The 13,553-nt window shown below is 40.5% G+C and overlaps 1 protein-coding gene across 1 annotated transcript in view; it reads right to left on the bottom strand.

Annotated features, from left to right (window-relative positions):
- The window catches only part of znf385a (zinc finger protein 385A), a 56,739-nt gene extending 46,329 nt beyond the window's left edge, over positions 1-10,410 (bottom strand). The window contains exon 1 of the mRNA XM_060894157.1: positions 9,842-10,410. Coding sequence (XP_060750140.1) covers positions 9,842-9,851 — 10 coding nt within the window. The 5' untranslated portion in view covers positions 9,852-10,410. The remainder of the gene's footprint in view (positions 1-9,841) is intronic.
- Positions 10,411-13,553: the final 3,143 nt, after the last annotated feature.

Genomic DNA, 13,553 nt, shown 5'->3' with positions numbered 1-13,553 from the left:
CATATATGGAATTTGGAACACATCCTTATCCAGAGCGACTTACATACAGTATATTTCATTTATACAACTGAGCAATTGAGGGTTAAGGGCCTCGGTCCTGGGATTTGAGCTCACAACCTTCTGATCAGCAGTCTAACATAAGCTGTAGCCTTAGCCTCCTGTTCTTCTGAATGGATGGATTTTTTTTCTTCACAGTATTCTATATAAACCCTAGAGACAGATGTATGTGAAAGTCAGCAGTTTTCTCTGGGAGTTTTTGCTTGCCATCGTTATCCCATTAGGGATGAATTTAAATGAATCATTTATATTCTGAATTTATATAGTCCTGTAAAGCTGCAATACAAAACAACTGAATTGAACTGGTAGCTTAAACCATCAAAATCCTCATTCCGATGGCTGATGTGATCATTAGCTGTTATTGTCATGTATCTATATGATTTTATACACTGTGCTGCTACATAATTGGCTGTTTGGAAAAAGTGCCTGAATGTGCAATTTTAGTATCCATTAAGTGTATACATGTTCTACTTTAGAAGAAAAGCAGAAAATACTTCAATTCACTGCGTAAACAATTCACTTTTATAAATGTGTTGCTAGGATTAGTAGATTCCTAACATGGTTCGATTCCTAAAAGCATATTTTCTTTGTCGGTTTTCTCTCATCTCAGCCCAGAGCTGCATCTCACCTCCATTTTGCAAGCTAATTTTATGAAAATGGCTTGTTTCTTTGTTACTTGTCATCATGAAATTCACCAAATGTGTTAACAGCCACCATGTGGAGTGGATAAACGAGAGATGCATCACAGCAGGTTTGCTAAACACTTTAGTAAACCATTTAGGAGCTTTCTGAACACAAGAGACAAAAGAGATGTGGCTATAAAACGAGATCAAAAACATCTTCAGTTTATGGTTGTGTTTACTCCAGTTACACTCACAAGCTTGACATGAGCTGAAACAATGAAACTCTACATTGTTTTTAGACTATTCTCACTTTTCAAAGTCTGGGAGATGCAAAACTTTCCGGTTTCAGTTTTTTTTATACTTAAGAAAACTGCCAATTTTCTGCTGTCTTCATAGTACATTTAGAGAAAAAAGCAGATGACTTGTCCCATTTCCTGGTTAATTTCTCTCTATACAAGTTTAATATATAAATCAGATTTCATTCATCATCTTTGCTGGTGATGCATACAGTGATAATTTAGACACATTTATAATAAAACATGGTAGTGTGATGTGACCAGACACAAAAACTAAGGAGCGTTACCACCGGGATGCTGATTATTTTCCAACAACAGTGCTATCTAATGTGTTTTATTGATCTTATACTGTATCTATGCCAGAGATTCTAGTTTTTAATGTATTAATGACCAAGATCTCATTCTTTTTTTAGTTATAAATAAAATTGTGGAACATCTGCAAGATATTAAACTGTAATAATACTGTGCTAATTTTGGTCACAATAATAAACTCTATAATCAAATTTACAGCAACCACAGAACAGAATTGTGTTAAACATGTGAACAGAGATTTCAGGGACCAAAGTCAAATAATCCCTGATATCTAATGCTAGTTAGCTAAATGTAGGTTGATTTCTGGTCACATGCCTGAATGGGTCTTCAAACACTTTCCTGTACATTGATCCATAATTATTGGCCTTTAAACTGCACTGGATTGTGGATAATTTCCTAGTGCACCAGTGCACCTGGCTAGCCGTGTCAGCCTAGAGCACCTCTCACACTCTCTCTCACACACACACACACACACACACACACACCCTCTCTCTCCTCAGGGCTGGGGCACGTCTCTGCATGGTCCCTGACATCCTCTGCTTTAAGCCAGCAGTAGGAGGGAGGACATACAGGGGAAGCAGGAAGGAGTGGAAGACAGGTGTACATACCAGACGCTTATAACAGGTCCACCACGCCGATGCCGAAAAAGCTACCTTCTAGCCAACCCTGGCGCAGGATCAAAATGTAAATGTACGATGTAAATGTATGCTATCATTTTCAGCAGCAGCACTCACAGAGCTGAGGGCAGGTCTGAACCTAACCCTCATAACTCACTTGGTAATGCTTGTTAATAAATCATCCTTTATAGCAGTTTTGGTCTTAATCCTTTAAACTTGTTTTTCAAACAGCAGATTTTGTTGTCTGTACCCTGAAACTGAAACAAAGATGACTATGTAGATTCATGGTCTCAGTAAAAAATAAAGTAATTATCAAAAATAAGTAAAAATCAGGGTCACGCCTGATTGCCATTCTGTGATCTTGTTAGGAGTTTATTCAGCACTGCTCCCTACTGGCTCTCTCATATGCATGAGTCAGACTGTGCATTCAAAAATATACTGCAGGCTTTGTATTGATTCTGCCTTGTATTTTATACTTACAGTTAGCCCCAAAATTGCATTTTTATGAACCAAATGCACACAACATACAAAAGTGTACTATATTGCTCATGTGATCAATGCTCGTCTCTATAATATGTCATCCTGCTTCTCTGCCTGTCTTCCCATCTTGCGTAGCCACATGTAGTGACCTTGCAGGGTTTCACTGTGAATTGATCTTTTTTCTTTTTTTATGCTGCAAAATCCTTTCTGGAAGCCATTAGGACACAACAAAGTAATTCTCCATGGAAATGCAGAGCAATTTTTAGATCTCCTTGTATGAGGATGCAATCTATTGTTTCCCAAAATTTCACTGCCATCATTTATTCTGCCATTCTGCCTTGTCAGCTGTTTGGTCTGAATCCACTGATAAATATGTCTGACTGCTTGTGTCCACTTCTGTGTTTATCGTCCATCCAGATTGGCACATTTCATAAGCGTTCTACTGAACTGTCTGTCTGGTTACTGAGTCACAGGTGCTGATGATCCATTTGTTTACTGAGCTTTTCTACAGAAAGCAAACATAGCGTCCTTTTTCCAGACCGAACGCTGCATGCTCACACAATGTCCCTTATAGTGTGTGTGTACATTCAACAATACACAACAGTGCACTCTCGCAGTAAATGCTCCATGAGATTTGATCCCTCTGAGGATGAGGCTCTTTGGCCTGCTCTATTGGACACCTGGCACTCATACGCACTACAGTTAAAGCATTAAAGAGCTCAAGCAGGCAGGACAGGCACAATACTTGGCCTCTGTGTGCGTTTGTGTGTGTGTGTGTGTATGTGTGTGGTAGAAACCTTCCAGTGCTACAGTATAGCACACCCTCCCAGGCCTCTCACATTGTGTAACACATTCCTCCCTCCCAAAGCTCCACTTATTGCCATTTCATTAGTGTCTATTACACCAGCTATTGACTAACGTCTGACACCCAGACAGCAGTCAGTCAGCCAGCGAGGCATAACATGCGAGATGGTGTGTGAGACAGTACAGTGTGAAGATTACACTAAGATGTCAAAGGCATACAATATGGAAAGGCATTCAGTCAGTGCCATGAGCACAGTGCCATGAAACGTGGGAGACTACTGCATGTTAGAGAAAGCAATTCAGTTTTGCCGGCACTGAAAAATGCACTTCCTTCCTCCCCACCTTTGCTCTTCCTTCCTTCGTCGTTTTTTTCTTCACCATTCCTTCCTTGTCTTTAATTCGCCCTTTCTTCCTTCCTTCCTTCCTTCATAGCCTTTCCCCCTTTGCCCTTCCTTCCTCGCCCTTCCTTTCCCCCTTCCTTCCTTCTATTCCCCTTTGCCCTTCCTTCCATCCTTTCCCCCTTTGCCCTTCCTTCCGTTCCCACTTTGCCCTTCCTTCCTTCCCTTCTTCCTTCCTTCCTTCCTTCCTTCCTTCCTTCCTTTACCCCTTTGCCCTTCCTTCCTTTCATCCTTCCTTTCCTCATTTCCCCCTTTGCCCTTCCTTTCCCCTCTTTGCCCTTCCTTCCTTCCTTTGCCCTTCCTTCCTTCCTTTCCCCCTTTGCCCTTCCTTTCCCCTCTTTGCCCTTCCTTCCTTCCTTTGCCCTTCCTTCCTTCCTTTGCCCCTTTGCCCTTCCTTTCCCTCTTTGCCCTTCCTTCATTCCTTCCGTTGCCCTTCCTTTGTTCCTTCCTTCGCCCTTCCTTCCATTTCCCCTTTGCCCTTCCTTCCATTTCCCCTTTGCCCTTCCTTCCATTTCCCCTTTGCCCTTCCTTCCATTTCCCCTTTGCCCTTCCTTCCTTCCATCCTTCCCCCTTTGCCCCCCTTCCTTCCTTTACCCCTCTGCCCCCCTTCCTTCCTTTACCCCCTTTGCTCTTCCTATCTTCCTTCCTAGCTCTCTATTAAAAATGCTGTTTAAATGCTGCAACTTCTTAAATATCGAACACAACATGAGAAGTTCAGTGCTTGCAGAACATGACAGCAACCCATATAAACAGAGGTTACTACAACGATAAAAACAAGCAACACATTGCTACGCTAAGAAAGAATGCTAAGTCCAAAAGAGCCAAGACGCTAATCATAAAAGGAACAAGGACACTCCAGGGGATCATCGGTATCCAAATTATCTTCACTCAGTGATGCTACAATATTTATTTGATAGAAATATTTTACTCTGTGAATTAACTGTTTTTCTCAGTCGAATTCAGATCCACTCAAAAACTTTGGCACCCCTCGTAAATGAGTGATGCATAAGTATGAATTGAGACGCCATATGATTATGATTATCATTACTTGACCTGGATGTGAGGATGAAATGATTTAGACTGCATCAGGGACACTTATGAATGAATAATCATTATGAATAACATTATGTGCCTGAAAAAAATCACACACATTCACTATGTGTAGAATTGTAAACATGCATTTTCTTCCTTTTTATCTTTCAATAATTTATTGCCTCATATTCCCCGAATTGACAGTTTGGTTACAGAGCAAAGGAGCGATTCTTTGCATAAATGTTATGATGTTAATTACAGAATAAGAACGAAGGTCTACAATAATTTATTCCCTCCATTAACAGGAAGTTGAAGCCCACCTTGGGTGTGCTGCATATTAAACCAAGCAAATGTGCATGAATTTCAGAAGCAGATGCAAAGAAAGCAAACAAAAAAAAAAACATTTATTATGCAGAGTAAGAGCATGCAAATGCCATTCTTTTCAGATCTACTTGCTGTGGCTTAAGCTGGAAAGGTTATACATACAAAAGAGAATTCTGCATTGAGAACAGCTAAGAAGATCATGTCAGAAATGAATACACAACTTTTAATATGCATGTATTTGGCAGTAAGGAGATTTGCAGGCCGGTGTATAATTTGAATCATGCTTTTTGAAGATTTGCACAGCATGGATGTAAGTATGGTCTAGATCTGTGTTAAATTTGAGTTGGGACTTGGCCATGTAGATGAGTATGCTAAGCTGTAGTCAGGTTTTGTGAGCAGAATTCATAATCGCTGTGTCAGGATAAAACAAAGAAGGGACAGAAGGAAGGGAGGCAAAAAAAAAAAAAAAAGCTTACTGAACAAAATACACACTTTTGTTGCCTTCTTGTCTGACCTCCACAGAGAGCTGATGGTACAGACAGAGAGAGAGAGAGAGAGAGAGAGAGAGAGAGAGAGAGAGAGAGACTGTCTTTGATAGACTGATGAGCAGAAAATCAACAGGCATTATAGAGACAGATGTGTCTGCAATGAACATAAACTCTCAGAGACAAATAGACAGAAAGACAGATAACACAACAGTTAACCCTGAGCACTGTGCCTAAATGCCACAAACGATTTCCCAAGATCAAAGCGATCTTTGATTCTTTATTTAAAATTATAATTTATTGTCCCACCGTGATCGCCGAGCAGTCCTTCGTACAGTATAAACAGAATTAAATGATGGAACTTCATTCGTTCTTTGGCAGACGAGCATTCTCACAACAACAGTGTGCGTGTGTGTGTGTGTAGGGCAGCATTATTTAAACAGCTCAATATAACTGAGACACTGATGAAGAGCTACAGCTGTGTTCATGTAAAACACTACAGTCATATAAAATTCCTTGCTTACAAAGGATAAGCTTCTAACATGATTGAAAAGTGACAAGAATCAGCTTTTAATGCTTAACCAAGAGTAATTATCACTATGAAACCAAACAATCATTCAAAGTGGTTATGTTTTGTTTCACAGTGACACCTCGTTACCGACTATGGACTCTAAACTGATAAGATAATATGCATTTTGTCTTTAAACACCACGTCGTTATTTCACAAATCTTTAGGCCAGACGGTGTAAAATGACACACCTATGTGTGATGTCTCTAGCTGTGCAGATAGTCTCTAGTACGATGAGCTGCCTTCAGGTAAATAATAGACATAAATCGGAGTAGAAAATCCTAGTAGCTGAACTACTGACACTAGTATCAGTTCTGCAACAGTATCTTGTTTGTGGCATAAAAATACTTCACTGGGTCTGCGTCTAGAATGCAGTCCACCAGAGGCTACAGGATGACAACACGTTCTTTATGTATAGCGATTAGCTCTAATCTCTATCTGTACACCTCAATGTTGGTCAAATACCACCTTATGGAAACCACCATATGGCTGTCCTGTGTTGGCCGTGATGGTTGCTTTCCACTGGTCTATGTGGAAGAAAGGCACTGATAAAGCATCCACATACTGTATGGTCTACTGTACTATTACACAGTGACTTATTATTCATTCATTCATTCATTTTCTACCGCTTATCTGAACTACTTCGGGTCACGGGGAGCCTGTGCCTATCTCAGGCATCATCAGGCATCAAGGCAGGATACATCCTGGACGGAGTGCCAACCCATCACAGGGCACACACACACACACACTTTCATTCACTCACGCAATCACACACTACGGACAATTTTCCAGAGATGCCAATCAACCTACCATGCATGTCTTTGGACCGGGGGAGGAAACCGGAGTACCCAGAGGAAACCCCCGAGGCACGGGGAGAACATGCAAACTCCACACACACAAGGCGGAGGCGGGAATCGAACCCCCAACCCTGGAGGTGTGAGGCGAACGTGCTAACCACTAAGCCACTGTGCCCTCAGTGACTTATTAATGTGTGATAAAATTAAATCTATAGTTATTTGACAGAGCTAAGATACAGTAAGCTAATAATCTGGCAACTCAGTGTCTGGATGGGAATAAAAAAAAGACCGTGAGATAGTGGAAGCAAGAGGAAGCGAGTTTTCTGAGAAAGCCACGCTGTAGTGAATTTACGTCCCTTAATCAAACTTGACACTCTCATCTTAATCAAGCAGACCAACTTTCTCATCCTGCTCATTTTTAAGAGACAGCTAGAAAAACAGAAAAAGAAGTGTGATGGAGAAACAGAGTAGAGGGTAGGGAATAATGAGTGGATTTATTCAAGGTCATTTAAAATTCATGCAGACGATGAGTACGCGCGCACACACACACACACACACACACACAGTGTGAAGAGAGACAGAATTTAAGAAATTCATTGCCATATCCCAAGTGCACCTTTACACAGTGTGTGTGTGTGTGTGTGTGTGTGTGTGTGTGTGTGTGTGTGGTCATTTGTATTTCGTGAAGTGTGAAAAGGCACAGCGGAGGAGATCTGACTGCGTCGGCATTCTAAAGGTCATTGCAATGACAAGAGCCTCTGAGGGAATAGCAGCGTGCCAACGCATCAAGCAAACAGCAGAACATAAATTACAAAGGCAGGAACACTAAAGGTACAAATTCAGATAAGGATCACTTCTCTGTAATGAAATCTTGAATTAATAGTATGCCCCTCTGTTAAAACTGGTTGCATCAGTCAGAAAATCCCATGCAATATAACCAATATGGGTTATATACTGTAGGTAGGTCTGTACTGTATGTGTTTGTATTAGCTAAACACTAATTACACAGTATCAACTAGAACGGAGTAAAAATAAGTGTAAGATGCAGCAAGAAGCAATGCTGAGTGATTAGCTTGTAGGAGGACAGCTGTTATTAGAGGGTTAATGATGCTATTAACACATCTCTCTAGTCACTAATGCTTCCTCTGTGTCTGGTGGTGTGTGTGGAGTGGATCTGTTATCGTCTGTCTGTTAAATGAGGATGAAATCAGGTTCTGCATCCTAGCATCAAGAGCAGAAAACAGACACCCACACATATATTTAACACACACACGCACAGACACACACAAACACGCACCATAAAAACCTGAATGGAAAACTGAATGAAAAGGTGGTTGCATGTTATAAACAAAGCCGATGCTGGACTTCGACAGAATGTGTTAAGCATGACAGAAATCCTGATAGTTCAGGGACACTTCCAGGTCAACACAAACATGGCACCAGAGCCTGCCATTACTGAGCAAACACCTGCCCTAAACAGCCAGTGAAACAGAAGTCTTCAATAAAAGTGTGTCTTTGTGATCGTCTCGGTCTTAAACACACCACATCACAGACCCTATAATCATTACAGTCGGCTCTCTGAAAATCATGCCCTGAGGAAAGTAGCAGCGTCGCTGCTGAATTAGCCCAGGCATGCGTAAAGTAAAGCAGTCTGCACTGGTGCGTACACACGACAATAGAATAAAGCCGGAACAGGACTATATATGGATCCAGTATAGACTCGTACAGGTCAGGACAAAGCACCCACACACCCACAACCATGTCAAGTAAACAAATAAATCATTAAAAAACAAAACAGGAAAAATCTGTGAATGAGATCATTTTGTTTAAGGAAGCTAAAGAGTGACAGTGTTGCTGCAGATCAATAATATTTTTTATTAGTTTACTGTATATGCAATAATGTAAACATGGACTCAGTAACTGCAGTACACATCAGTAATAAATAGAGCGATATTCAAAACTGTGGTGTGGTACATAAAGTTTACAGGTATACTAATATATTTACAACTGTTCCAGCAAAGTGAGCATTATGAATCATTTTATAAGAATAGCTGATATATTAAAGGAAAAGAACTCTATTTAAATGTTAATTAAATGTTAGCTTGGTGTTGAGCACAAAAAAAAATCTACGAAAAAAAAAAAGAAGAAAGAACCTTCAAGTTAAAGTACAAGTGTCTGGAACTGTACTGAAGGATGAACACTGATCTTCAGAAAGCTATTCACTCAGTTTATATTTTGATGTGATGTCCTGTCTAACCGTCTGCTCGAAAATCTCCTATAGCTGTTCACTTGGGTTGAGATCTGGTGGCATATGAAGGCCATAGCATATGATTTGCATAGTTATTATGCATGTTTTATGCAAGAGTATGAGTCAGGGAGTATGAGTTCATACAGATGCAGCTCCTATATACACATCTCAGCTTACAGATCAGCTAGAAACTTCTAGCAAAATATCTCAATCAAGCACTCAGTAGTTCACCAGGATATGATTAACCGGCATGTCGATACCATACATACACTGACCTTGCATTTCATTAGTTACTAGACTAGGTATACCTAATAAAGTGTCAGTCATTTAATGCAGATTATTAGGTACTGGGTATTAGGTACAATGGTCATAAAATGAATAACATGGCAATTCAGTGAATAAAGCGTGACATTTTAAATTGGTATGAAGCCTTAAATATGACATGAGATGATGCATAATTTTGGACCTTATTCAAAGAATAATCAAGGTAAATTCTTTGCCATTGTTAATGTGAAACCAGACAAAACCTCCAAATTTTAGCGCAGGCTCCATGACCTTTACTGCCAGAACACATTCACCCTAAAGAAAACTTGCCAGGGGGCCAAGCACCCTGCCACTCTTATCAAATACTGTGGAGTTATTCAATCAGACAGTGAATGAGTGTGTGCATGTGTGTAGAGAGAGAGAGAGAGAGACAGAGAGAGAGAGAGAGAGAGAGATTCATAGTTCTATGCATTTAAACCATGAAAGGATTCAATACAAATGTTGAACCTAGAGAAAAATGCCCAGATGAAACTTACCCAATATCATCCTGACAAACTTGGCCGGCTTCTTTCCCGCTGAGTTCGTAGACGCTCCTGGAGAGCCTGATTCCAAATTCTTCTCTGCGCTCCTCTTTTCCTCTCCTCTCCGAAAAAAAGAGGCAGATCAAGCAGCAAACACTATCTGAGTGCTGAGAGCATAGCTGCAGTCCATTGTGTGTCCCTTGTCTTGTGCCTGCTCTGTCCAGGTGAACAGTAGAGAGGAGGAGGAGGAGGAGGAGGAGGAGGAGGAGGAAGAGGTGGAAGTATTTTTGGGGGTGGGGGTTGTTACAGGTCCTCTGCTCCTCTCAGGTGAGATGGAGGGCAGTTAGTTAGACATCGGGGAGGGGCATTTGTGAGGGTGGTGAAGACACAGCAAAGCTCCAGTCAGTGAGTGAGTTACATCCAGGGAAGTCGAAAGCCGGATGGATAATGTGTCCCTACAGACAGCTGATTAGCTATTTCCCTTCAACAGTGCCATTCATCAGAGAGTGTGGACAAAATGCCTTAGTAACACTGTCAAGCTGGTGCCTGTTCTGCTCTGCTCAGCTCTGCTCAGCTCTGCTCAGATCCCCCCCTCTCTCTCTCTCTCTCTCTCTTTCTCCCTCCTTCTTGTTTTGGGGTTGGGTATAATCTAAAGGCACCTTACATGCCTTCATGCTGATTGGAGGCTTTCCCGGCCAATCAGGAAAAGGCAGCCGCCACTTGTCATTCCGCAGAGTGGGAAGCACGCAGGAGACAGCATTGGACCCAGAACGCCATCATCCCCTTCTCCTTGTTTCTTCCTCTGTCTTGTCCTCGATCTCCTTCTCTGGCTTTCACCAGCTCATCATCTAACTGTTTATAGAAGTCAGGGTAACTCACATGACCCTCTCCAATCCCTCTCCCCCTCCCCCCTCTTGCTCTCATTCATCTGCCAGCCTGCTCCCTCTCATCTCTGACTCCATGTGACACTGGACTTGAAAAGGGGATTACCGTCCATCCGCTGTTCACATCTCGTTCGCTAGTTCGAGCTGCATCTTTGTGTGCAGGATTATGCTTCCTGCTTCTACATCTTTCAGCTCATACACTAGATGAATTTTTGGGTAAGGGGCAGGAGTAAACAAGAGACGGAATAGAAGGTGACAGGGCAGAGGAGCTGAAAGAGATTATACTAAATCCAAACTGACAGAGGAATGAGGAGATGTGGCATGATGGGAGAAAAGACTTGGGGGGGGTGAAACAGAGAGATTGAAAGAAACAAACAGCCAGAAAAGACGAGAACACAAACATAAGCAAGATGAGCGGTAATTAACTGCAATAACTCAGTGTAATGAATGAAAAAAAACCTTTCCTGGATTGAATGGGGCTCGTAAAGCTCTGTAAATAGACCATCTAAGGTATGAGTTGGCACTTAAAAAAGGACAGATACTTACTCTGTAAGTGTGCAAACACATAAAAATGACTTACACAAATCTGAGCCGGAAGATGGATTAAAATGTCTTTTATCTAGTACCTAATTTTTCCTTATTCACCCCTTTTCCTTTTCCTTGTCTCAGACTTGAGCAGTGAGTCAGTGAGTAGTGAAGGGAATACTAAAGAGGCCAGCTGACACTCATAATAGCCCAGTACACAGCACATAAGGGTGAGAGACAGACAGACAGACACAGAGAGAGAGAGAGAGAGAGAGAGAGAGAGAGAGAGAGAGAGAGAGAGAGAGAGAGGGGACAAAAGGCACAGCCATTTTATGTGCAATACAGTATGTCTACTGACATAACATAATAGCACATCTATACAAGTACACGCACACGCAAAACACAAAACACGTGTACACAGAAACACACCCACCCCTGTACCCGTGCTGTCATCTGATGCCAGACATTGCTCATACTGTACACCATCACCTGAGCAAACAACATTGTTTTGAGGGCAAATGTCAGCTCCAGAGAATGAGAACTATGAGAAAGCTCGCTCACAGATCTTAATTGAGTGTGCACTCATGGTCCCTGGGATTTATTATCTGCTCTTTATCAGAGCTTTGACAAAAGGATGCGTCATTGCAGCTTGGTTTGGACTTTCCGCCTCCTGCACCCACAAGTCGATCCACACCTGCCTCAGGTTGCACAAAGGCAACAGGGAGCTCTATATCACTTGGCTTAGTCTTCGTGTTAAACTTTGTTTTCGTTATATCTCTTCCCGATTACTCTGATTCTACAAAAAAGGGAAGTGTTCAGGATAAAGAAATACTACTGCATGTTACAACCAGGTCTTTAATCATAGCAACATGTTCCTCTATGCCTACTGGTGAAACACAGCCTGGGTGTGAACCAAGCAATTTTTTTCTGTAGTTCAAAATAAGTACTAAATAAACACTAACCAATGTGGAAAAATGTCATTGCAGTTCACAGACTCCACTGTTTTAAAGATGAACTTGGAGTTTCTGTAGCAGATCATTAGTTATCTTCTCAAATTAGAAAAGTGAGGACTTGTTTTGTGAGGGGGACGACGTAGCTTAGTGGTTACGGTGTTGGACTACTGATCTCCGAGGTTGTGAGTTTGAATCCCAGGGCCACTAAGCTGCTAACCCTGGGCCCTTGAGCAAGCCCTAAAACCTATAATAAATGAGATAAATGTAAGTCGCTCTGGATAAGGGCGTCTGCCAAATGCCACAAATGTGAAAATAAAATGGCAACAAATCAAAGACAATATTTTCTTTTTAGATAAGATAGACAGTTGCATAAATGCTGTTTAGCATCTACCAGAAGTGCAGAAATTGCCCAAACTGAACAAGTGCAGATAAATGTTATTCGCATATTATATATCTTATTATTTATTCTCCACTTCCTGCTGAAATCAATTTCAGAATGTTTTTTCTCTGTTCAGTGTCAAGTGTTAACATGAAGCGCTAATGCAAAACAAAACATAATGCCACTTCACTATGTCTTCATTATAGCTTGATCAATCATTAATGGGTAAATATTAAAAGGTAACTTTTGTTGCTTTGCAGTCATGTTAGTTGTTTATCTGCTTCTTTCTAAGCAAATAGGTATATATTTTTTTTTTTCAGTAAAGTTTTTCAGTTCAGATACGGTATACAGAGATTCAGTGGAAAATGCTGGAGTATTTCTTTAATATGTTCCATAATAATAATAATAATAATAATAATAATAATAATATACAGAATAAAATAATATACAGCATCTTATACTGTCATTTTGATTCTTCAATAAAATATGTACAGTAGTTAAAAAGTGTGGGTTTGTGCACTGAAAGCTCAATTTGTAATAAATTGCTGTACACAAAAAAAAGTAATACAAAATGAGTAATACACGGAAAATAAAAGATAAACAGATGTAAATGTACACAATTATACAATGATTCGGATATATAATAGTTTTAAGACTAAAATGACAAACGTATAATAAAATACAGAAAATCAAACTAAAGCAAACAGAGCGGTTATTTTCATCTTTTAAAAATGCGTTTCTAACCGCGTCGATCAATAGATTGTTAAAGAAAGACTATAGCTGCACTTAGACTTTTGTTAGAAATAAGCCAGATTTTAAGTTAGATTATGTTCTTTTCTTTAACATAAAGTAATCACACATACACTAGTGATTAAATTCTAAAATGCTGAAGTATTTATTTAAGTGTCTCGAGCAAGAGTGCGATAGCTAATGTATTGTTTACCGTATTGTTGCTAGCAATGCAATGGAAAAATTAACTAGCTGTA

This window comes from Tachysurus vachellii, chromosome 19 (assembly GCF_030014155.1).
Source record: "Tachysurus vachellii isolate PV-2020 chromosome 19, HZAU_Pvac_v1, whole genome shotgun sequence".
Lineage (NCBI taxonomy): Eukaryota > Metazoa > Chordata > Actinopteri > Siluriformes > Bagridae > Tachysurus > Tachysurus vachellii.
This window is presented reverse-complemented; position numbering and strand designations above follow the sequence as displayed.